Source organism: Astatotilapia calliptera, chromosome 20 (genome assembly GCF_964374335.1).
Source record: "Astatotilapia calliptera chromosome 20, fAstCal68.1, whole genome shotgun sequence".
NCBI lineage: Eukaryota > Metazoa > Chordata > Actinopteri > Cichliformes > Cichlidae > Astatotilapia > Astatotilapia calliptera.
Window position 1 is genome coordinate 21,781,166 of NC_137441.1, and position 24,435 is coordinate 21,805,600.

The 24,435-nt window shown below is 41.0% G+C and overlaps 1 protein-coding gene across 6 annotated transcripts; it reads left to right on the forward strand.

Moving 5' to 3' along the window:
• The first annotated feature begins 528 nt into the window (after positions 1-528).
• On the forward strand, positions 529-24,364 carry usp19 (ubiquitin specific peptidase 19). Of its 6 annotated transcripts, none has more exons than XM_026154319.2 (26): positions 529-870; positions 1,889-2,279; positions 6,668-6,796; positions 7,027-7,163; positions 7,406-7,936; positions 8,939-9,323; positions 10,464-10,620; positions 10,721-10,792; positions 11,315-11,430; positions 11,765-11,994; positions 12,231-12,423; positions 12,843-12,976; positions 13,090-13,248; positions 13,361-13,471; positions 13,567-13,677; positions 13,781-13,882; positions 14,002-14,142; positions 14,225-14,343; positions 15,238-15,381; positions 16,302-16,693; positions 16,789-16,899; positions 17,123-17,339; positions 18,242-18,394; positions 18,562-18,728; positions 18,839-19,014; positions 20,575-21,754. In XM_026154319.2, exons 2-26 carry the CDS (start codon positions 2,054-2,056, stop codon positions 20,857-20,859), a joined length of 4,698 nt encoding a protein of 1,565 aa, XP_026010104.2. In that variant the 5' UTR covers positions 529-870; positions 1,889-2,053; the 3' UTR covers positions 20,860-21,754. The 6 variants fall into 6 exon arrangements, with proteins under 6 accessions (XP_026010104.2, XP_026010107.2, XP_080151831.1 ...); XM_026154322.2 differs by having other exon boundaries at positions 11,771-11,994; XM_080295705.1 differs by having other exon boundaries at positions 529-760.
• Positions 24,365-24,435: the final 71 nt, after the last annotated feature.

Genomic DNA, 24,435 nt, shown 5'->3' on the forward strand with positions numbered 1-24,435 from the left:
TAAGTGTTGGCAGATCTCAAAAGCAAAAGACTTGAGGTTGATCTGAAATACCTACCTTATGCCATTTGTAGTTGCCTGGATTTGAAGTTTTTGTAAATGAGCCAAAATTGTAATGAGGTTTGGAAGTTATGGGTTTGTTTCTTGGTGCGCTTTAAATGTAGTTGCTGCAAAACCAAAGTTACATACATTTTTCAGGAAAAGACAAACAGACAAACTACTACGTACTGTAGTCTAACAAGATAATGGAGACCTATTTGGGACAAGGCTTACTAAATCTAGACCTCTGTCCTTAACTTCTGTGAGAATATTGGTGCACAAAAGGATGTCGTGAGCGCCATTAAATGTTGATTACAGAGGCTCTCGGATGCTCCTTAGATGACTCGGAAGGTTTTCAGTGTCTCGAACATTTTTTTAGACATCGGAACAATATAATAAATGTGGTATATAATAATCAAAAATCGAGAAATTTAATCTAATGCAGATTGTTACAGAGCGAGAGAGAAAGAGAGAGAGATCACGTGAGCATGTCAGCCAGGAAGTGACCGTGCAATCGTTTCAGGTTTGGCCGGTCAGCGCTGTAATTTCCTCCAAACAAAGTAGGACTCGCCCCGCAGAGGCCGGATGAAACCAATGGATTGAGCAGGATTTCTGCTGTTGTATTTTGTTTGATTTTCTTCGCAATTGAAATGTGAAGAAATGGGCCCTGGTTAAAGGAAAGAAGATTCTAGAAACACCGTGGACTACGGGGTTTCGAGTTCGGGTAGGAGCATAGCGGCCTGCGGCCGAGAAGGGAGCTTTAGCAGCCGGGCAACGAAAAGAAGTCGCTCGCTATTGTGTGTTAAAACGGAATTAGCATCATAATAAATCCCCGTAAGTGTCATGTTGTTACGTTAATATGAATGTAGTGTTTTAACTGCTAATGTTCGTCAGGTGTCACGAGATGTCTTGTCTTATTTGTTTAAATTGAATAGCCGTACCAACCCGTTTGGTTTGAGCTACCGCTAGCGTGAGGCTAATGACTTTAGCTGCTCGGAGCTCTGTAGCAGCGCTTGATTAGACGACCTGCCCGGCGCTCCGCTGGGGCACACGGTAATGGAGATAAACTACAGCCATTAAAACATTACTGGCGGTATGCGAAAGTAATGCCACTGTTTACTACTGCCCCGAGAAGTCAAAGCAGCGAAATTAGATACGGTATGTACATAAACAATTGTTACATTTCGCAGTGTAGACCAGGTACATCAGGGTTACGGTATTATGTTACTCTTCTGAAGGTTAGCAGGTTTTTTAAAGAGAGTTGCCAAAGCATGACTTTGAGAATATAAGGTTAGTTTGAAGCCTCGTGGAGACCTATGTGCATGCTTCATTATTTACAGGCACATGACAGCCACGAACACGTGTGCCTTAAAATAAACGAACCTATATAGTCTGCTGGTTATTGGCTAACTTACAGTAAGTAAGCTAACTAGCTTGATAAGGGGAAGCTCAGCAATACGGATTAATAAACAGCGGTCGGCTATTTAGTAAATGGTTTGTACTGAACGCTAACTAAAATGGCTGATTTATCTGTTGTCCTTTGTTTGTCATTTTACTGTGGGCTAGCAACTTGCGGTTGCTATGCTAAGGAAACGGAGCAAAGCTCAATGTCCGACTGGTTCAGTCGATGTTATGCTCAGCCATATGCTTTTTGTTGTAAGGCACAATAGTCATGTTCTTTTTCAGCATTGCTGTTATCTGACACCTGCTCTACAGCAGGTCCCTGTCTCTGGATGTGTGCATGCGTTTGCTGGTGTGTGTGTCCTACTCAAGTCCCATAGCTGTTTGATATTCTGTTACATCTTGTAAATTGCACATCATGATAACTGACAGTGAATTGTCTATGCTTTAGGTCCCCATCCCTCACTAGTCTTCCTGATTCTGTTCTGGGAGAGTTCAGACCAGCATCATCGCCAAGATAGCCGGGCCAGGCAGGAAGAGGCACACCTCAGATCCAGACCCCAGCAGTGGTAGTGACTCTGGCGACGGGCGGCCTGTCAGTGCCAAGTGCCTGAAGATGGCCAGCAGCGGCAGTAGTGGTGTGGCCGGGAGTGAGGCGGTGGGCCACCGTGGTGGAGCTCAGCAGAGAGGAGGCAGTAGCAGAGAAAACGGCTCAGACTTGCCCTCCAGTACGAGTAAGAAGAAGCAGAAGGACAGGGCCAACCAGGAAAGCAGAGAGGCCAAGAGAGCGGCGGCAGCAGCTGCTGCAGCCGTGGATGGGGTTATTGCAGAAGTCAAGAAAGGTAAGAATTACAAAAAGTGTCCCAGCTACACGGATTTTTACATTATTTTATTTTTTGTGGATGTCTACTCTTAAAATGTGGGTAAATGTTTTGTTTTGAAAGGTAACCATGTAGCCTCATCCCCTGTAGCGTGTCCCTGGTATTTTATTTTTCCCTACATGAAAGCTGGTTAGGCCACTTGTGTTGCTTTGGTGTCATTCAGCTGCTTTTCCATGGAGTTTGTCATCCTCCTGGTGACTCAAATTCCACCATCTTGAACTTTAGCTAGTGACGGTGGTCCCTGTTCTGCTTTGTGAGAGATTCACTGTAAGCCGGAGGGTTACTCAAACCACAGCCTGTGGAGAACTGGTTCATTTGTTTGCTGTGATCAGTTATTTTTGTCAGTAATTATTTCACTTCATTCTAGATGCACATTAAAAAGCACATTTTTATTATGTCAACAAAGTCCTCTGGGTGAGAGACCCTCAGTGATCTAGAGACAAAAGCATCTGCAGCCAATCAGTAATCGTCATCTTCTTTCTTCTGGTTCCTTTAGCTGATCCACCACAGCAGATTATTTTGCCTCCATCTCATCCTGTCCTAACATTCTCCTCTGCCACACCAGTTCTCTGCATGTCCTCCTTCACCATATGCACTAAAGGCAGAAACACACTAGTGATCTAGATTTACCTTTAGATGAAGCAGACAGACCAAAGTGCATGGCTGTAGTTGAAAGAGGTGTGCTGATTTTATAACAGAGAGCAAGACAAAATCTTCATAGCAAACAGAAACATAACAAAGAAATTGTTTTATGCTCATTATTTTATTTTTTATAATTAATGAATAGTACAATTGTAGCTGAGATAAATATACAATTTGTTGCTTGGCCCTAGTTTGTGTCCTTAAATCAAACTCAAAGGGCTGTTCCAAGAACCCCCTTAAATCACCTGCCACCTACACTCACCAGGTGCAGGCCAAGGCAGTGGAGTTAGAGTCCTTAGGATATTGTTGAGGCATTTATCCCTTTGCAACTTCTTTATCGGATAAAACAGTAATAACAGCAATAAAATATTAACTACAACTACATTATATGAATTTGGTAGCACACGTATGTGTAAATGTAAATGCCCAGCTTTTAGTTTGTCATCATTTTATTTATTTTGCAGTACTAAACTTTTTTCTGTGTAGTGGAATAATTTGCACAAGAGAGTTGAAGAAGACGGAACGGGTTAAATGGAGTGGTTGGAGATGAGTGTCAGGGTTGATTTGTGACAGAAGGAATGTGAAAGTGAAAGAGTAGATTAATAAAATAGTAGTGAGACCTGCTATGATGTATAGTTTGGAGGTGGTAGTACTAACAAAGTGATACAAGGCAGAATTGGAGGTGGCAGAGTTGACAGTCTTTGGATTTTCTTTGAGAGAGAACAGGATGGGCAAGATTAGGAATGAGTACATCAGAGGGAGAGCTCAAGTTCAGTGTTTTAGAGACAAGGCTGAGGTGGTTTGGACATGTGCAGAGGATGGATAGTTTTGATTATAAAGAGCCTCACAGAAGCAATGACAATGTAACAGTCTGAGACTCACCATCTTCTTCTAGTAGATACTGAATATAATGTGTTAAAAGATGAAGAAAACGTTTTATGCTTTCTGGAATAACATAATGGAATACTTTTCCAGTTTAAAGGTTAAAACAAAAGCAGCTGTAGTTTTCTTGTCTGACCACTGAAGGATTTATTTGAGTCCACATAATCTTTGCACAGATTTGTAAATTAGGTTTGTGGTTTCTTTCTTCTTGATGTTTCTCCTTTTCTTTTTTCCTTTTCCTCCATCATTTATTTGTCTTGATTGAGCAGTATTAATCACTTAACTCTGTTACAGTTGTGAGTGATTTTGTCCCTGAAGGTTGAAATGCTAATGCAAAGCTTCTCACATTTTCCATAAGCCCTTGATCAAATAAGCTATTGATTCACAGTGCTTTTTCTTTCCAAAGTCTATAGTCTTTGGCAATACCTGTAAACTATACACGTGAGATTCGCCTGCCTTTTGTTTTACTTGTTTTCTGTATTTGTACTCGTGGATTTGGACTCAAAGCATAGATACCTCCCTAGCAACTAAAATAAGCACCACAGTAATAGAGCTGTAATCTGCAACAATTACAGCTCTATTACTGTAGTGCTTATTTTCTATTCAATAACCACTTTAGTCCAGCAGTAACAGCTTTTTGGCCAGTAGGGGGAAGGAACATAGTAGAAGATTGTCCCGTTTTTAGCACCTATTCCAATTGCCAATTGCATTTACTCTGTTCGTCTCTGATTTGGTGTCCATCGTGTTCTGATCTTCAGCATGTGTGACTACCATATTGTCACACATTTCGATATGTTGTTGTTGTTGTTTTAAGCCTGCATAATTTGATACTAATAACAGCTTTTAAAGGTGATATTGGATCTCATGTTGATGTGAACGTAGTGATACAGCATTTACCTGATCATGTAGAGCACAGCTCATGCCTGTAATCAGTGCTTTGATTATATATACTTGGTCGTGCTGGAAGTATTGTTTGCAAGTTATCTTAGTGGGTCTCATCAGACTAGACTGTGTTCAGGTCAGTGCGGCTGTTTGTAGTGTTAATAGATGAGCTCTACTCTGGCTCTGTTTGGTTTCTCATGAGACTGAATGTGAGAACATTTGTCTTGCTGGTCCTCTTCTTCATAGTGAAGGGATGTTATTCTAGCTGAGATACTGCCAGATACTCAACCAGCTGTAGGCTTTTCATGAAAAGGCACCAGTAATTTTTTGATATTATTCAAAACCCGCAATCACCAACTCTGTTCAGTGATGCAAAGCAAAATGTATTTGGAAACAGCAAATTAAATCATTTCATTTTTTATTCATTAATAGTATTACAGTGTGAAATGCTATTTAAGTTGAATTGGTTGACTCACTTTAAATTAAATGTAATTTAATGTTCACAACATTCATGCTGGTAGTTGATCTAACCGTAGTGACAGTCAAAATGAGTTTACCTTAAACCAAAAGCTACTTTATTAAAAATAGATTTTGAGAAGTTATTTTTTTTCCAGTTGCTAGTTTTGTAGATCTTTCTAAAAGAAACTCTTGCTGCTTGGCAGCCATCTTTGAAATGTTTTGGGGAAAAATAAATTGGGAAGAAAATCTAAACTTCACTTTGAGAGTATTATGTGTGTTAATGTGTACAAGTCAAATATGATGACATACTGCAAAAAATAAAAAATAAAATTCTACACACGAGCAAAGTTTCAGAACCTCCACACAATACTCGGTGCTAGCATAATCGGCGTCTCCTCTCATCCAATCAGAGTGCTTAATAAGTTCCGTACTATTTGACAATATGGTTACTTTAAGCCAAGAAAAAGCCAAAGTACTGTTATCTACAATTTTACTAAGCCCACAATTGGACTTCACAAACAACACTGCAACAACATGATTGGCTAATATCTTTACTTTTTCAGATAGTGATTGGCTCTTGTTAGCTTGAGCAGGACAACTATGGGCTCTTAACAAATGAGAGCTCTCCAATTGATTTCTGTTCAAGAATCTTTGATTGCATGTCTGCTCCTTTCATATGTATATACATTCTGGCTGTAACAGTCCACTGTTGCAGTAGTGTAATTTTAATTATACTGAGAATTCACAAAAAAATACACTTAAACACACATGTTAAGTGTTTAAAAAAAACAAAACAATTTGTCACAAATGTCAACAAGTTTATTCCTGTCATTTGAGTGGCACAGCTACACTGGTAATCTGACTGTCACCAGCTGAAGGGGATTGAGTGTTCCTTGTGACCTTTTTGGAGTGATTCAGTTGGGGAGAGATTGGATGAGGAAATGAGTGTGGGAAAGTTGAGGCTTGAAGGCTGGGTGCTATGAGCCTTGTGGTACATGTCTTCTTGTTTCTTTCTTTTTGTCCACGTTAGTGTGTTGAGTCTACATTTGAAGAAGTGGCTCGGTAGCATGCAAATGACTTGATGATTTTCCTTCTTGCAATTGTTTACTTGGAATACAGTCTGTGTGGGGTGGATAATTTTAGATGTCCCATTTGTAATTGCTGAGTTCACTGCCTTCTGTCTGCCTCGGTCTGTCCGTGAGTGCTCTAGACTGACCCAGTTGAGCATATGAGCGCAGTGGTCTGTGTGAATGCGTGAGCATGTGCATTCAGTGTGTTTTCCTTTGGGTTCATTGTACTGATGCTGTGCTCTTCATTGGTTTTTACTTTAAAATTTCCTTTTTAACCAGAGGATTTTTTTTTAGTTTTTACGTTTTAACAGGGTCACTGTGGCTCAGGCTGGAGGCTGAGTGATCAGGGTGGAATAATTTTCAAGTTCCTGCTCATCTTTAAAACTCATATGCCTGCTTCTTTGTTTTTTCAAGATGTGTTTGTGGACTGGAAGCAGAATGTCAACGAAGTGACTGTCAGGCTGCGCTGTGGCGAGGGGGTGCAGAGGATAGAGGACATAAACACCACCTTCACAGACACACACTGCAATGTGGATTTCCCAGGTAATTCACAGCAAAGTATAAAAGTGGAGATCAAAATAGAAGCTGGGTCAGTCATAAAATATAAAACCACAAAAGTACATAGCTGTACAGTTTAGCCTTCAAACTCTGGAATTTGGACTTTAAACTTAATCCTTTGGTTTATATCTTGGATTTATTGCAGTTATTCTATTTGAAATGATACTGTAGGTAGAGCTGTGGTCTATTAAAATCGGTGCATTCTCATTCTTCAGATGGACGGCAATGGAGCTGCCAGCTGCAGGAGGAAATCGAGGCCTCATGTAGCAAAGTCCAGTATAAGGAAAAGGGAGGCTTCCTCCATCTCATCATGCACAAAAAGATTCCTTTCCACATCTGGCCTTCTCTAAAGGTGAGTCGCATAAAATTGTTCATCGCTCATTCAAAACAAGTTTAAAAGAATATTAAATTAAACTGAGGTAAGTATGCTAGCCTGCAAGCAACACACTGTACTTGTTATAAGGGTTCTGCACCACGTTTAGAAAAACATTTTGCCCAGACGTGACTGTTATTTAATCTTTGAAGGAGAGTCTTGCACATTGAAGCTTTAAGTAAGCCCTGTGTTTTTCTTCTGGCTCCTCTCCTCTGCTTTAGTCAAATAAAAAGAAGGAGGCAGTATCCATAGAGACCAAACCAGACATGAAGCCCGTTGCCTTGGAGTCATCAGAGAAAACTCCACATCTCCAGCCCCAGCCTCCCTCGTCACCTGCACACAGCGAGTCAAGACGCGGTGTTAGCAAATCATGTGTCAAACGCAGCCTGAAAACTAAACTGACGGTTGAAAAGGCCACTACGGACTCTGCAGGTGTTAAAAGCACAGCTGGAGATGGCTCCACCACCAGCAGCAAGCCTGTTACCGTCACGAAAGCAGAGCAACCGCATCAGGAACCTAGTGCCAAACGCACAGTTGTACGGCTGCCTAAGACCTCTAAGGACGCTGCATCAGCCGACCTGCCATCTGTGATGTCTACAGCAGCTAACGGGAAATCCACCTGTGCCCACCTGCCCGCTGGTCGGAGCCCACAGACGGAACGGAAAAGTGGAGACAACAGATCTGAGACTCGTGGCAGCGGACAGAAACAGGGAGCAGAAGCAGCTGCTTCCACCCTTACCAACAGAACTCAGGTGAGATTAGCTATAATATTGTGATTTATAATTCAGTTTCTTTACATGCCCTTAAATAACTGGATACAGTTGACTTACTCCAGTAAGCTGAGCTGTTAACTGTCCTGTAAGCAAGAAACCTGCCAACTGTTAGAAAAACTTGATTCCTCTGGCAGGGAAATAAAAAATTCACAAACACCAAAACAGTGTGAACACACAACGGTAAAGAGCTGTCTGTATTGTACTATCTCTATTTTACACAGCCACTTAGCTACCCCAGCAACAGTATTGCTGTTTTCTTTTATTGTGTTTATAGTCACACACAGCTGTCAGGCGGATGTGACGTATTCTGAATGAGCCCAAAATCATGCAGAACCCAATAAATAGAAATAATATATTTCCATATTTAATAATATTTAAAATGATTAAACATTTTTTTTTTTTAATTTAAATAATTTCCCAACTCTGACTCATTTAAAGACTAAAATTGCAGATTATTTCCACACATCACCCAGTACTAGGATTTAATTCGATTACAGCCAGTAACACCATCTGCCATGTGTGGGCTCCCCTTTTCCAAGTGTCCCTGGAGCTTGGGAGAGATTTGTAATTTTATGAAATATTTTTACACAACATACTAACAGATGCCATCTAAACCTGTCACCAGACAACAGCCTGCCAGATAAAGAGCAGTAAGTGAGACATGAGAGGACTGTCTGCTCATGTGTATTGGCGTGTTTTCATACAGCTAAGGTCACAAAAGTAACTTTGCAGATACTTTAGATCTCACTGGATAATCAGCTGTATATGGCATCCTTTGTTTTTGGTCACTGCTGTAATAAGAGGACTAGAGGGTGCTGTGTATACCCTCTCAAATGTGAAAAATCTGTAGCTCATAGATATTCATTTAGTCTCCTTTTCCTATGGGGACTTTGGGAGTGAACGTTGCTCTTTCATTTTTAAAATGTCTCCTGTTTTGTTTTTGTTTTTTTTAAATGTATTAATTTATTTGTATTTTTTCAGTTGGCTGAGAAGCAAAACCAGTCATCAGACCAGTCTGGTGCAACAACACATGTCAGTGTGAGCCAGCCAGCAGCTCCTGTTAGCACCAGTGACTGTGTTAAACCTGTCGCCTTCAACAACGAAATGAATTCGACTTCTCCCCAAAGGCTGGGAGACAGAACAGACTCTGAGCCAGCTGGAAAACCCGTTGAGCAGGAATCAGAGCAGGATCCTCTGATTTGTCAGCAGCTTGGAGATATGGAAGTGGTACCAGTAGAGGCGATGGGAATGCCAGCCAAGCAAAGCCAGCCCCCAGGTGTTGCCCAAACGAAGAGCAGCTGTGACGATGAGGAGAAGCGGGACCAGTCGAAGGAGGAGCCGCTACTGGAAATGAAGCAACTGGATGGTTAGTTGTATATGGTGCTTAAATGCGCTTCTGAAAAAGGTTAAGGGAACAGTTTAACACACAATCAGTCAATTTCGGGGACATCGGTTTGCTCAGTGAGGAGGTGTAAACCATTGGGAATCCATTTCACCTGCTTTGGTGCAAACAAAAGGAGAGCAGATGCACTGGAAAGGCAACAAGAGGACCACTCCAAAAAGGGGAATGTTTTTGCATGTGGAAGCCAAACCATTGCTCTTTCCTCGTCCCCTATTTGCTGATTTTTCTCTAGCTTTGCTTTTTGCTAGTAACCTTGTCACCAGCGACAGGTCATAGTACCTGTAGTGCATTCATATTGGTTGACAAGCCAGGGTTCTCCGTTAGCACAAGTCCCACTAAAGACCCTCATGCCACACTCATAGTGTCTGTTTTGACAGTTTGGTTAGAAATGTGTACAACCCTGTCCAGCTGTCCTTGAGTAATGGATCATCTCTTGGAGTCTCATCCATTCTTAAGACAGTGCTGGGAGGCTTGGAGAACACTATCATAACAGCACCAATGTGCTAATCTGGGGAAGCTGGACTATCCATGCAACATGTACTGTGTCATGCTACCAGTGCAGTGCAAAGACAGTGGCAAAAAGTAGAGGTAGAGGAAAAATCAGTCAGCTGGAGTAAGAGAGCAGTGGTATACCTGTAAAACCATTCACTTTCTTAGGTTCGGTTGTTGCCTCTACGGTGCACTTGTTGTTTTTGCACAAAAGCAGGTGAGATCATTTCATAGGTTGATTCCCCCCCCCCCCCCCCCCCCCAGTTTGACTGACTTTGTGTAATATTTATTTATTTATTTATTTAGCGTATAATTGAAGGTGAAAATAGTAAATTCCAAAATTTGGCACCTTCCAAAATTCTCTTTTAGTCTCACTAACTTTTCTTCTTCTTGAAACTGGTTTATGACCAAAGATCACAACTGCAACATATAAATGCTGAAAACATTTAAAATCTTTGGTTCCAAGCCAGCTGTGAGATAACCTTGGCTCTCAACCAGGACCTGTCCCGCACACCTTAAACACCTTTCCTGGGATCATATTAGGCATGCTATTCAGATGCACAAACCACCTCAAATAACTTCTTTTTGTTAATACTTTGTCCAAACTTCCCACAGCCCCAGAGCCCATGGTAAACCTGCAGTATGTGAAGAATGATTCATATGAGAAGGGCACAGACTTGATGGTAGTCAATGTTTACCTGAAGGGGATCTGCAGGGATACAGCCAGAGTCATCTTCAGGGAACAGGACTTCACCCTCATCTTCCAGACAAGGTTATGACCATGAATATCTACTAATAAAGCATGTGGCTTCCTTTTGGCCAGTCTCGAAAGAGCAGCGAGTGATTGACCTTCCTTTGGCTTTCCTTTACAGTGATGTCAGCTTTCTGCGGCTTCATTCAGATTGTGGACCGAACACAGTCTTCAAGTGGCAAGTCAAACTCAGGTACTGTTGGAGTTTGCTTGTTCTTGCTTAGAAACCAGAATCTTAAAATGAGCAGGTGAAGAGCGCAACACCGGAATGTTTTTCTGTGTAGATGTGTGGGCTAACTGTACAGATATACTGAGCTGTTCCAGGAATCACGGCTAGCTTCATCAGTATCTAACTAATTGGAACAGCCTAATTAGCCATGAAGAAACAAGAGTGCTAAATCACTAGGGTTAAATCAGGGCAAAGACATCAAACTTATAAGGTAGAACCTGTCACCACATTTAAGGAAACTTGTGGAATCAAACTTCCTTATCTGTGGTTTCTTTTTACGGGTTTAAGCACTCGGCACAAATGGAAGTGGTGCGGACAACATAAATATGTTTAATATCTGGAATGTTATAAATGTCTTCCAGACATTACGTGATGAATAACAAAGTGGGAATGTTGCACTGATGACATTCTCGTAGATCACTCACCTCCCTGAACTTCTTTTTGCCTTTACAATCTGACCTGTGTACTCTCCTTCCTGTGATTCAGGAATCTGATCCAGCCTGAGTTGTGCAGCTACGCCTTCACTCCCTCCCGTCTGGACATCACTCTGAAGAAGAGGCACAGCCAACGCTGGGGGGGCCTGGAGGCCCAAGCCACACAAGGTCTGCTGCCAGGCTTCTACTTGTCAACATTAGATAAAGTCTTTGGTTTTGTTCTGCAGGATTTTTGGACATGATAATCCAGAGAAGTTCCACAATAAAGATGACCAGCACTTATTGCTTGAATTTAGGGCAGTTTGTTGTCTTTTGTTAGTGTTTTTTCTTTACTGTTTGTGGTTGAGACAAATGCATGTGGGTTTTTCAGGTACAGGAATTTGACCTCTGTAACGTGGCATGTAAATGAATATTGCTGCAAAACTATATTTATTATTCCTGTCACATCTCTTGCTGATGAGCTTCATTTTCTAACCACAACCTCTATTGTCCTCTGTTTAAGGTGCAGTGGGTGGCGCTAAGGTCGCTGTGCCCTCCAGCCCTGCCTGCATGGAGAAGAGCCAGCCAGGCAGCAGTCAGCACAACCTCCCAGCCAAGGAGGAGCCTCCGCGGGTTGGGGAAGAAAAACCCAAGGCCCCAACCAGAGTGGAAGATGGGGGTTTGGACTCTGTGGCTCCACGCACAGTCTCTGAGCACGTTGCTATTACCAAGCCAGAGCCTACTGTTACCATGGTGAATGGATTAATGAATACCCATATAGACTTGAAACTGTGTACCGTACTACTATTGTTATATTGTTTTTACTTCTAGTGGTTTTATTATCATTTGGTCCACGTGTGTCATAAGAGCTGACAGCAGCAGAGGTGACACCATAGAGTCTGGATGAGTGAATAGTTATTAAGTGAGGCTAATAAAAGTACAAATACAAACATATACAACTAGAGTAAATGACAGTGTGTGTTTCCCAGCCTAAGCCTACCTGCATGGTGCAGCCCATGACCCACGCACCTCCGGCCAGCAGCGAGCGCCATGAGGAAGAGGAAGAGAAGAAGGTGTGCTTGCCTGGTTTTACAGGGTTGGTCAACCTCGGAAACACCTGCTTCATGAACAGCGTCATTCAGTCCCTGTCCAACACCAGAGAACTCAGGGATTACTTTCATGGTAAATAATGGATTTACTCTTTTTACCTCTTAAAAATAATACAGGAATACATTTATAATTCAGCACTGTTTTAATAAATGCTGCTCTAATGCACACCCAAAGGGATAATTTACTTCATCTTTAATGCTGTTGCCAAGAAGAGCACCGTGTTGTTGGGTTTTTGTGTTGAAAAGTAAAACAGGCTATGTTTTATTATGGCTTTGGTACAATGTCATGGCCCACAGGGGCAGGCTTAATGAGTGCTCAGGAACTTCCACAGGATTTATCTCCATTAGCTACAACTGCAGAAGTTTGTGGACTTGAAGCATTTAGAGCACTGAAAATCTGGGTCACCTAGTTCCTTGGAAACAATGTAATTCGCCAAAGGTTGATAGAAAATATTATCTTTTTGCATTCCTGTATTTTCTGTTTCCCCACAGACCGAGCCTTTGAGGCAGAAATCAACTGCACTAATCCACTGGGAACAGGAGGCAGGCTAGCCATCAGCTTTGCTGTGCTGCTCAGGGCTCTTTGGAAAGGAACGCACCACGCCTTCCAGCCCTCAAAACTCAAGGTACAAAAGCGGCACCCTGAGATTTTCCTGAGATCTTCTCCTCTTCTACAGCAATTTTTCTCTGGAAGTTTTCAATCTGCCTTCATTTTCTCCATCTGTTTGCAAACACACAGGCAATTGTGGCAAGTAAAGCAAGTCAGTTTACTGGTTACGCCCAGCACGATGCCCAGGAGTTCATGGCATTCCTGCTGGACGGACTCCACGAGGACTTGAACCGCATCCAGAACAAACCTTACACAGAAACGGTCGACTCTGACGGGCGGCTAGACGAAGTTAGTGTTTTTCTTTGGCTAATGTGATGAGATTAAATGGTAACTGTTTCCTGCTAGAATTTTGTCAAACCTTGACCTGATGTTTTGTTTTGTTTTTTTGTTGTTGGTGCAGGTGGTGGCAGAGGAAGCATGGCAGAGGCACAAGATGCGGAATGACTCCTTTATAGTAGATCTGTTTCAGGGTCAGTTCAAGTCCAAACTGGTGTGTCCCACATGCTCTAAGGTAACACAATAACACAATTTTTCAGTCCCCCACCCCACAAACACACATGTTTGGTTTCTGTTTATTGACATTGACATCTCTGTCCTCTTTTTCAGGTATCTATCACCTTTGACCCCTTCCTCTACCTGCCCGTGCCGTTGCCACAGAAACAAAAGGTGCTCTCAGTTTTCTACTTCGCTAAGGAACCTCATAAAAAACCCATCAAGGTAAGATAAGAAACAGCTTTGCAGTTCTGCATCAATTATTAAGTGCTGAAATTCAAAGGTGTCTCTTGTGACCTGTTAATGAATATTCATCTGTATGTGTCAGTTTTTAGTGAGTGTAAGCAAGGAGAGCTCCAGTACTGCTGAAGTCCTGGAATCTATCTCTAGAAGTGTGAGGGTCAAACCCGAGAACCTCAGACTGGCCGAGGTTAGACATTTTAAAATGTCCTTTAACAGTGTCGTGGAAAGGAGGGAGAGTCGTATAATACCGCAGACATTTAGAGGTGACTTTCTCAAGGACACTTTTTCTCTTCCCCCCCATCTCAGGTGGGAAAGAACCGCTTCCAGCGAATGTTCCTGCCTACCCACTCCCTGGACACAGTGTCCTCCTCTGACATGTTATTCTGTTTTGAGGTGCTTTCCAAAGACCTGGCCAAAGAGAGAGTGGTATTGTTCAAAGTGCAGCAGGTATAAATCTCGCTTTTACATTTTGAAAACCTGTGAAATATGTGACTACAAATATTTTAACAGCCTTGTGTTTGCTCTGCAGAAACTTCAGGTCCCCAATATCCCCATCTCCAAATGTGCTGCCTGCCTGAAGCCTCCGGTGTCTGAAGAAGACAAACTGAAGCGTTGCACTCGCTGCTATCGCGTTGGCTACTGCAATCAGTAAGTTTTCCAAAACATGTTTTTTCCAACTGTAAATAGCTGATTAAGAACTTTCCAAGGGATTGCCTGGAAGAAAGTGACTCCCATATCATGTTATTAATTCAGTCGGTTAACTTTTCTATGAACATGTGTTGCGAAATCAATCAATGTAGAGCAGTGACACAAACCACGGAGGCCCAGAAGAGTGCAGTCAAACAATGAGTTTATTAACACACAGGAGAGAAAACATCAGCATATGTCTTCTGCCAAAAATACACAGAGAATGGTTTATATATCATCAGGGTTTGACGCCCCCTCTTGCGTTCTATAACATATTTTTGTATTTCTAAGAACATCATTTGCATCTTGTACAGACAATGAAACAATTTTAGAGCTAAAGTCAGACACAGAAGTTCCTCTTTCTAACATCCCAAATAAGGTGATAATTTCAGGCCCTGGAGATACCCGTTGACTTGTCCTCCTGTTGACCCATCTTCTGTCACCTGTTACTAAGTAAACTCAAATGCCACAGGTTGCAACAAGAAGCTGAATACATTCAGGCCTTCGCTCAAGCCTGTTCCTAGATTATATGTACTATATGTATTATAAGCGTGTAGCGGCCTTCTATGTTCTAAGTCTTTTACACAATAGATTGTGAAGTCATAGCGCTTCACAAAGCTTGAAACCTTCAATAAACTGAGACTGAACATCAACTCTGAATGAGCACAATCATGCAATGTGTATGAAATACTTCTGGCTGTACCTGTAATAAAAGGTTAACATGGTGGAATTAACTTTAATAAACATCTTTAATACAATGCTATAAGAAATAAATGATAAAACTGCAGATTATATGTTAGCAATAAAATTTCTGTACTTCCTCACATGTTAACTCTTCTGCTCTTGTTTCTCCAGAGTGTGTCAGAGAACCCACTGGCCCAACCACAAAAGTCTGTGTCGACCCAACACAGAGAACGTGGGCCTGCCTTTCCTGGTCAGTGTCCCAGAGTCTCGACTCTCATATTCCCGGCTCGTCCAGCTTCTAGAGGGTTATTCCAGGTACACAGTCACTTTTATTTCAAAGTCATCGTGTTCGATTTACTAATATTAAATTTGCTGTGACGTGTCTGAATTAGAGATGGTCCTGGGAATTCGTTTTACTTGATTAATGGAAGAAAAAACTCAAACTACTTGACGATTCTAAAAGTATAAACAAAGACAAGGAGGTAGCGGATGGTGTCTAAACAAATTCTTCATGTATGTAAGGGCCATTTGTAACTGTTAATCACATTTTTAATAAACTGTTCATATTAAATGCTGCTGAAATATGCAGCAAAGTTTGCTACCAGCATTGTTTCTTTGTATTACACGTCTGTCTACATGTCTGTGGCGTAAAGTACGCATGTCTGACAGTCTTCTATTCATTTCAATCTATTTGACCTTTACTTTTCCTCTTTTTCTACAAATATTTATTTATTTGCTTTTCATCTTTTAACACTTGGCTGCTCTCTGGCCCATTCCATATTCTCTCATGGAATAAAGAAGTATGATTTTTATGTAGGTGTTAGCAAATCCTTTTCTGTCATGCTCCACTGCTAAAGCTCAAAAAGTCATTAATAAAGGATTCTAGTTTACTTTTATAAAATGATTTTCATTCAACTTAGTTTCTCTATTTTCCTTTTTTCCCCTGTCACTGTCTTAATGCTGGAAACTTGAGCAATAATCAGATCCCCCTGGCTGTACTTTGTATTTTCTCTGTGCCAGCTACACAGATGGATCTGTGAACACCCAGAAACATTTTTGATGCTCAGAGTATGACAAAAAAAAAAAGAAGTTCTGAATGTCTTTTCAGTCAACGCTTGTGCTTTTTGATGTAAAATAATCAGAGTTTAATGTTTATGGCATTTAATAATGAATATTATGTGAACATACTAAAATGTGAACTTTTAGTATAACCTTTACTGTCTCTCTGTGTGCAGGTTTTCAGTCAACGTGTTCCAGCCTCCTTTCCAGTCAGGCAGAACATCCCCTGAAACATCACAGTCCCGAGTAGACCTCCCTCCAGTGCCAGCAGGCTCCCCTGATGGTCCTGGACTGGAGGATGAAGCTGTGGGTGGTAGCAGTACTGTAGGAGCAGGTAACTTGGAGCTGGAGAGCCACGCTTCGCTGCCTGAATCCCAGGCAGAGTATGCTCAGGCCTCAGCCATCCACTCAGGGGACTCGGAGTCCCTCTCCTCTTCCCAGACGTCCCTCTCCACCACACGGACCACAGATTCAGGGTTCTCCGAGTCACTCTCTTCTGCTTCTTGTTGCTTTCTGGACCCTCATGCTGAAAAAGAGACGTCCTGTGAGAAGGCTGTGCGGCCAGAAGGTAAATGTATTGTACAGATTCTTCATTATTTTGGTGATTTGCCTTTTTTTTTTTTTTTCTTGCCTTCTTATTTAAACTTCTTGAACGTTCTGCAGCTGCAGTCGCAGGGTATCAGCATCCGTGTGAATCTGCTTCAGGTCATGCTAGTCAGTTCTACATCGCTCTGCTGGATGCAAACAACAAGGAGCAAAGGCTGGATGAGAGAGGTACCACCCCACTTTCTACAGAACTGATTTTCTTTAGTTTTATTCTTTTCATTGCCATATTGGGTTGATTTAGCAAGATATGGTGCTAAATTGAAAACCTCTTCAAGACTTTTCTGTCATAAGATGCGTTTTGACTTTTTCAGGCTTCTGAGGTTTAGTGTTACAAAAATAAAACAGAAAAAGTTCCACACATCAATGTTTTCCTCTATCAACCCGTCTGCAGAAGATGCACTGGCAGATATACCTGACGATGCAACCCTGGAGCTGGTGTGGAAGAACAACGAGCGTCTAAAGGAATATGTGCTGGTGAGCTCCAAGGAACTGGAGTACGAGGAAGACCCGGGTTCTCTGAGTGAGACGGCCAGAGCGGGACACTTCACCCTCGAGCAGTGCCTCAATCTTTTCACCAAGCCAGAAGTGCTGGCACCTGAAGAAGCTTGGTAGGAGTCTTTAAGAAATGAGCTCTAAATAATGTAGCATCGATTGTGATTCTAGACGTGTAGCTCTTTTTCAGGTTATTCACAAATTCCACTTTGTCTGATGTAATTCTAAACTTGGTGAACATACCAAGTGGTAAATGTGTCTAGCCTGTGTAACAATAAACTCAGGTTTAACTTTCTCTTTCCCACTCCCAGACAGCAGCGACTAAACTAGGAGACATCTTGTATACAAACTTCAAAAAGAGGAACTAAACTTAACACTTAAACCAACAACCTGGTCTGTAGCTGGATAGTGTCAGGGCTCCAGATCCTGCATAGACATTCAAACAGAGGCTTTTATTTGTGTATTATTACATGAGAGAGAGAAAGAAAAAGATGTTGATACATCGAAAGGGAAAAACTCAGTATACTACAGTTACATACACTAACAAAACAAACTGAGTTTGGATAATGATGCTCTCAGGTTTTTAAACAATGTTCAGAGGTCAACTTTTATGGGAAAGATCTAGAATTTATACCTGGGCTAGGGGAAGAACTGGTGGCAACCAGTATTTTTATTGTTTATTTCACAGCATTATTCTTTAGGTACCACAGTCATTGCAGTAGTGATGGTGACGATAATAATCCAGTAGACTTTAAAAATTCTCAGTTTCTGAGTTCAAGTTCAACGCTGAATCATAGTGAACATAAGTAAACAGGTGTCTGCTGCGTAAAATTGGATTAGGACATAACATTTGCCCAGTACTTTATTACTCTACACTGTGCTAAGAGATACATTAGTGAACTTCATAGTTGAAACTTCTTAAATGAAATTCGGTGCAGGCCTGACGTGAAAAGTCTTATTCGATTATTCTGTGCATTCGTCTCATCAGCTGGTCTTTATCTCTGCTCTCTGTGTTAAGGTACTGTCCAAAGTGCCAGCAGCACCGTGAGGCCTCCAAGCAACTGTTGCTGTGGCGTTTGCCCAACGTTTTGATCATTCAGCTCAAACGCTTCTCCTTCAGGAGTTTCATTTGGAGGGATAAGATCAATGACATGGTCGACTTTCCAGTCAGGTCAATACAAGCTAAATGTTTTTGTATCCTAATTTTCACATCATTTGAATGTTAATGAAAAAAAGATTTGGTCAATTATTTAGCTAAGTGTGACTATTATTAGTAGTAATACTGTATCATACTATACTGTATTTGTTTCTATAACATTAGCCTCTCTCGTCTTTCAGGAATCTAGATCTAAGTAAGTTCTGTATTGGCCAGAAGGATGAGATGCAGCAGCCTCCTATCTATGACTTGTATGCGGTCATCAACCACTATGGAGGAATGATAGGAGGCCACTATACTGCCTACGCTCGCCTGCCAAGTGACAAGAACAGCCAGCGCAGTGATGTTGGTAAGTCTGATCAGTGGCATCTGTTTTTATGTATATGGAAGTTATACAATAAGTTCCACTCTGACATCTTGCTACCACTTATCGGCCTCTCTTCCCTCCTTGACTCTCAGGCTGGCGTCTATTTGATGACAGCACCGTGACAATGGTGGACGAGAGTCAAGTGGTGACGCGTTACGCTTATGTTCTGTTCTACCGGCGCCGAAACTCCCCAGTGGAGAGGCCGCCACGCTTCCTCAGGCCTGTAGGTGCAGAGTCGCCCACTGCTGCAGGAGCTACTGCCAGCCAGGTGAGAGAGCCATAACAATAAGACAGGAAATTTTTCCCACAGCTAACTTAGAGCTCCTGTAGTTTTTGTTGTTTTTCTGGTTTTTTGGGTGGGGGTGAGTGAACTGTCACTGTTAGTGTGGTTGATGGGCTGTAGGAAGATTTTAGCTTGGGTCAGTGTGGTTAATGAGGGAGTTGTACATGTTTATTCCTTTGTACATTGTATCGAGTCCATCTGTCATTGGGGTTTGGGATATTAATAAGTGTCACACTAATGAGGAACTGGCAGTACTTGCCAGGTGTTAAGAGACAGGCCTGTGTGTTAAATCTCTCTGAGAACTGCTGCTTCTGTTCAATTAGTCTTGACAAGAGGAGCTTGTGCTCTGACATTGTTAATGACAAACAGCCCAGTGGGTTTATAATGGATGGATCCATCATGAGACACACTGTTAATCTCTGCAAAGCTCAGATGTCAAGTGGCATTAGCTTTGTGGGTTTTTTCTTTTCCCTTTTTCCCACTACTTGAGTGTAACTGCTTTTGAGGTTTTTTGTGGGGTTTTAAATATCATTCCCTATCATTAATAAATCTTGCTGTTGATCTGGTGGACAATTGAAAAGCGGGAAATACACATTATAAGCAATTTCAGTGTGTATTGTAAGTGATCTTGCTTAGACATCCAAATCCATATGGGTATAAAATTAAGTGGAGAATGGCGTCTGGACTTCTTTAGGTTGCTTGAAGACACAACTTAAAGAAGTCCAGACGCTTTTCTTTCCAAGCTCCTTAGACTACGATGACCTGGATGACTGAGAACCTTCACAGACATAAGTGGAGAATGTATAATCTGCATTTTATTGTCCTTTTTCATACATCTTGGGGGGCACTCTGATATTAAAGGATTCCCTTGTAAGTAAATGAACAGCTAAATAACGTGAGTGTTTTTAGTGGAAGAGTATTGTGTTTTAAAGACTTTATATTCACTTTTAAGCTGTTTTTCATTCCTGTCCTCCTTTTTGCTGGAGCATTTTAGCCATGTATTGATCAGTGAGACTTTGAACCATTGAGTTGTCTTTCCATGTGAGCACAGTGCAAATGATATACAGATTATTTATTAAAAACTGACTTCATGTCACTGCCGGATGTGAAAAACTCCACTTTGTTCCTTTGGGATAAATGCTGCACAGTCTTTGTTCAGTTACTTTCATTTCAGAAGCTGTCAGATGAGATTTCAAGGCTCAGGCTTAAATTTCATATCAATCTCACAAAATTTGCTTAAATTGGTAAGAATATACTATGTTACAGTGTTTCCAACAAAATGGTTAAAATATACATTTCTTAACCTGGGCTTTTAGTAAGAAGAGCTTGAAGATGTCCCTTTATTTTCTGGCCCCTGTAAATTTGATTCCCACTTAAAGAACAATCTCCTCACTGTCCCAGTTTCAGTAGAGCACACGTGTCATCTCCGTACAAATCACTATGCTCAGCAAGTACACACATTTGGAGGTTTCTCGTGTAATCGTAGTATTTGTTAGAACACGCACCTTTTCGCAGAAGCTGACACAGGTTTCCCGCCAATCGCAGGCCTCTCTAATATGGCGGGAACTGGAGGAGGAAGACGACGGGCTCGACGAAGGGCCCCGTGGACTGTTCCTCTCTGCGCTGCGGCGACACCGAACACAGAGAAACAGAGACGAGGAAGAGGAAGATGGAGCCGAACAGTCGGTGCAGCAGCACCGCAGGCAGAGGATGTTGGACTATCCCGACGACGACTGCGTACGATACTTTGTTCTGGGCACGCTCACTGCAGTGCTCGCTCTGTTTGTCAATTTGGTCTACCCTCTTCTTTACAAAGCCACCTGGAGCTGAGTGCTGGGTTTACGTGCTGGACCGCCCCTGAAATCAAAAAAGTCTGTTTGTAGAAACGAGAAGAGATGTTTTTAGTGTTTTTCCAGTAAAATATTTGTGTTCTACATAGCACCACAATACCTGAAGTGGCTAAACCCTTTAAAATACTCGGCACTACTTCACATATTAAGACTTAAACAGGCTGATGTTAAAGTCACAGCTGCTGACTCTTTCATCGTGAGAGACGCTAATTTAAAGCTGCAGGAGAGCTACCCCCACACTGTAATGATGTACTGGGTGTAGATTTCTCACTACATTACCTCTGCATTGTTTTAAAGTGGCTTCAAGTTCTGTACATTTCTAAAGAAAGTTTCAGTTTTTATTGTCACACTTTGGGTAATAATTCTCAGATGATCAGCCATGACAGCCTTAATTATACATTGTATATGTGGAGTTGAAGCGCAAACCCTGAAAGCTCTTTTGGAGCCTGTTTAGATGCGTTCAGGAGTCAGATAATTGTGTAGGATCCTTTTTAAGATGCTTATAGGAGCATTATAGAATAGCAAGGACCCACTGAAAAGCGCCTTTTGTTTCCAGTGCACTACACTCATAAAAGATCAACATGTAGGATTCGGGGCCATCTAGTGGTGAGGTTCCAAATGGCAATTAACTGAATGCCCATTTCTTTGGAGCACCTATGCAAATCTACATTATAACCGTTTGGGTCTTCCCGTCTGTGTGACTTGAGAGACATCTGTTTATATTTGCAGGTGTTTGTACACTAATGAAAACAATGATTAATATATTCTTATAGAGCCCCATAAATCCTACACATTGGTCCTTTAACAGTAGAAATGTATGATGGGTGGAAAATGTGTTCTTGAAGAAGAAAATATTAAACCTTATTGTATGTATATGTATGTGTGTCCGTGTGTGTAGCTGCTTTTAGTTTGTATTCTGAAAATTAAGAAAAATGAATTTCGGGGCCTTTTTAAAATTTCTGATCTTGTCAAGACAACATGTCCTCTTTTACATGTACTGTAGTACACTCTAAATATAAATATATATATATATATATATATATATATATATATATATATATATATATATATATATATATATATATATATATATATATATATATATATATATATATATATATATATATATATATATATATATATATATATATATATATATATATATATATATATATATATATATATATAAATTTTTTTTTTTTTTTTTTTTTTTTTTTTTTTAAATTGTGTGTTTATTGAATACCTCTAAGCCATAACTGCTTTGAAAAGTTAAGGGGTTGTGTTTTTTGTGGGTGGTGGGGACTTCTTTCTGTTCATTTGTTTTTGTTTATTTTTTAGCAGTTTGCGGCTAACTAAAGTATATTCAGAACAATAAAACTATACATGTTTGTCCGCCCCTGAATGTAATGTTTATAAATTGCACTGCTTTAAATGGAGTTAAATTCTGAATGATTTGGGAGCTCTAAAGGACAGTTACACATGAATTGTTCCTTACTTGTAAGCTATAAGCAAAGGTATTTTTGTAGAGCCTTCTTTAAATTTAAAATTTTAAAATATATTTATTTATTAATAATTCCGTTTAGCAGCTTAAGTTGCTGGACGACTTCATCCACAGCCACTAACTGTTTGCAAGTGTTGTTGAGACTCCACACCGTCCACAGATCAGTTCTTTGCTCTGCAGTCATCCCGTGATGATCGTGTGTGAGTGTGTATTTGGGTCTCAGGGAAACCTCTGGTATCAGGTCAGAGTACACAGACCTGTATGTGCTCTGCCTTACTCAGATCACCATCAGACTGTATACTTGATTCAGACATATGCAATTCTCAAGTCTTTATTCCATTTTTTTAAAATTTTTTTTTATTTGTCTACAGTGTTCTTGATCTAATTTGTCTCCTCAAATCAACTCTGTAGAAGTATTTTAGGGGGCACGACCTCCAAGTGCTGATTGGCTAATGATTTAATGGACTTGACTGATAAAGTTATCTTTGTGTGTGAGTGTGTGTTGGGCCTAATTTAAAAATGTTAATTGCAAAAGAACAATAATCATAACCTATATTTTGATGCCTCTGTATAATATTACCGAGTTATTGCAAGTAGTGTATTGAATAGATCATAACCTATTTTAATTTCCATGCAATAATGTATCTCAATAACTCCACCTGAATGCTGCTTTCTAATATATAAACTTTGTGAAAATAAAATTTCCATCTGTTTATGGTCTTTGTGTGTTTCATGCCCACACATGAACACTCTGAATGCTGAACCAATGTGATTTAATGTGAACGCTTGGTTTATTTTGCAGGCCTCTAGCCAGTCGCTATTTGGGACAGATCTGGATGCCGAAGGACCGCCTACGCTGACCCCTGAGGTACCGTCTGACCTCTTTGCCCACTCCGGCGAGTGTGCAGCACCATCCTACGGCAACATGGAGGAAGTGGACTAACAAGTATGAGGGCTGATGAAAGAAAGGACAGGAGAGTGGAGATCCATGGAGGTCCCCCAAGTGGGAGCAGCTCCTCGGCTGATGACGCATCTGTCGTCATTGGTTACACCGGCATCTGAATCAGGTGTCCGGGGGGTGCAATGCAAAAAAATCTGCAGGTGGTCTGAGGATTTGACTGCACTCACTTGAGACAGACCTTTGTTAATATACTCACATTAATAGCCATTGAAAAAGACTTAACAAGTTACATGTGTAGTTTTATTCATTCAGTTCATATGGGGACACTTATGATCTAAGAGCTCCTGTTAACAGTAGCAGTAAGTAGTAAAGCTGCTGCTAATGGAGTTCCTCCTCCACCACCTAACAACCACCTACCAGAGAGAGGGTGTCCACGCACCAAAGCACCTTGTGGTCTGGTTTCAAGCTAAAAACCGGCTCTTGCTAACATTAACCAGACCTGTGGTCGATTATTAGGGGATATTTGGACACTTTGATGATTGTCGTAATATAAATGTGTTGTTTGTTTTTGTTTTTTTCCTTTTAAAGTTTGAGTTGCCTGGTTTGATTTGTTTGTGGTGGTGTATTCAAGATGGACTGGAATTGTAGCATCACATTAAGGAAAACATGAGATGGTGCTGACCCACCTTTTTTTTTTTTTTTTTTTGTGTGTGTTTTGTTTTTAATACAGTGAGCACACACTTTTTCTGTCCCGTTGCTTTCTAAACTTGATTTAGCTTCACTTTCTCTAGCTTTGTTCATTTTTTTGTACTTGTTTAGTTTTTTCATTCCTGTGGATGCTTTGTCTAAAGGCTTCAGTATAAATTGAAATGTGCATGGCTGCATGTAACCCGAGCCCCTCGTCAGATGTACCCTCACCCCCTCTTGCTGCGTTTCATTACTTCTGTTTCCTGTAAGTTGTCTAGCATCATGTTCTCACCCTCCTTTGTAATGGACTGCGTATATAATGTGGGGATCATTAAGAATGTTGCTGTGGATGCATATAAATGGTTAATATAAATAAAAACAGTTTTGAGAGTTAAAGACACCGGTGCCTGCAGTCTTCTCTCTGTGCATAAACGGCAGGCTTTGAGCGAGCATTGCGCCAAAAGTGA

Excerpts from the sequence above, each read along its gene's own strand:
- usp19 (XM_026154319.2), top strand. The coding sequence starts at position 2,054 with ATGGCCAGCAGCGGCAGTAGTGGTGTGGCCGGGAGTGAGGCGGTGGGC. Across the intron at positions 13,249-13,360 it reads CTGACGGGCGGCTAGACGAA|GTGGTGGCAGAGGAAGCATG; the intron begins GTTAGTGTTTTT and ends TTGTTGGTGCAG. Across the intron at positions 15,382-16,301 it reads CTTCTAGAGGGTTATTCCAG|GTTTTCAGTCAACGTGTTCC; the intron begins GTACACAGTCAC and ends CTCTGTGTGCAG.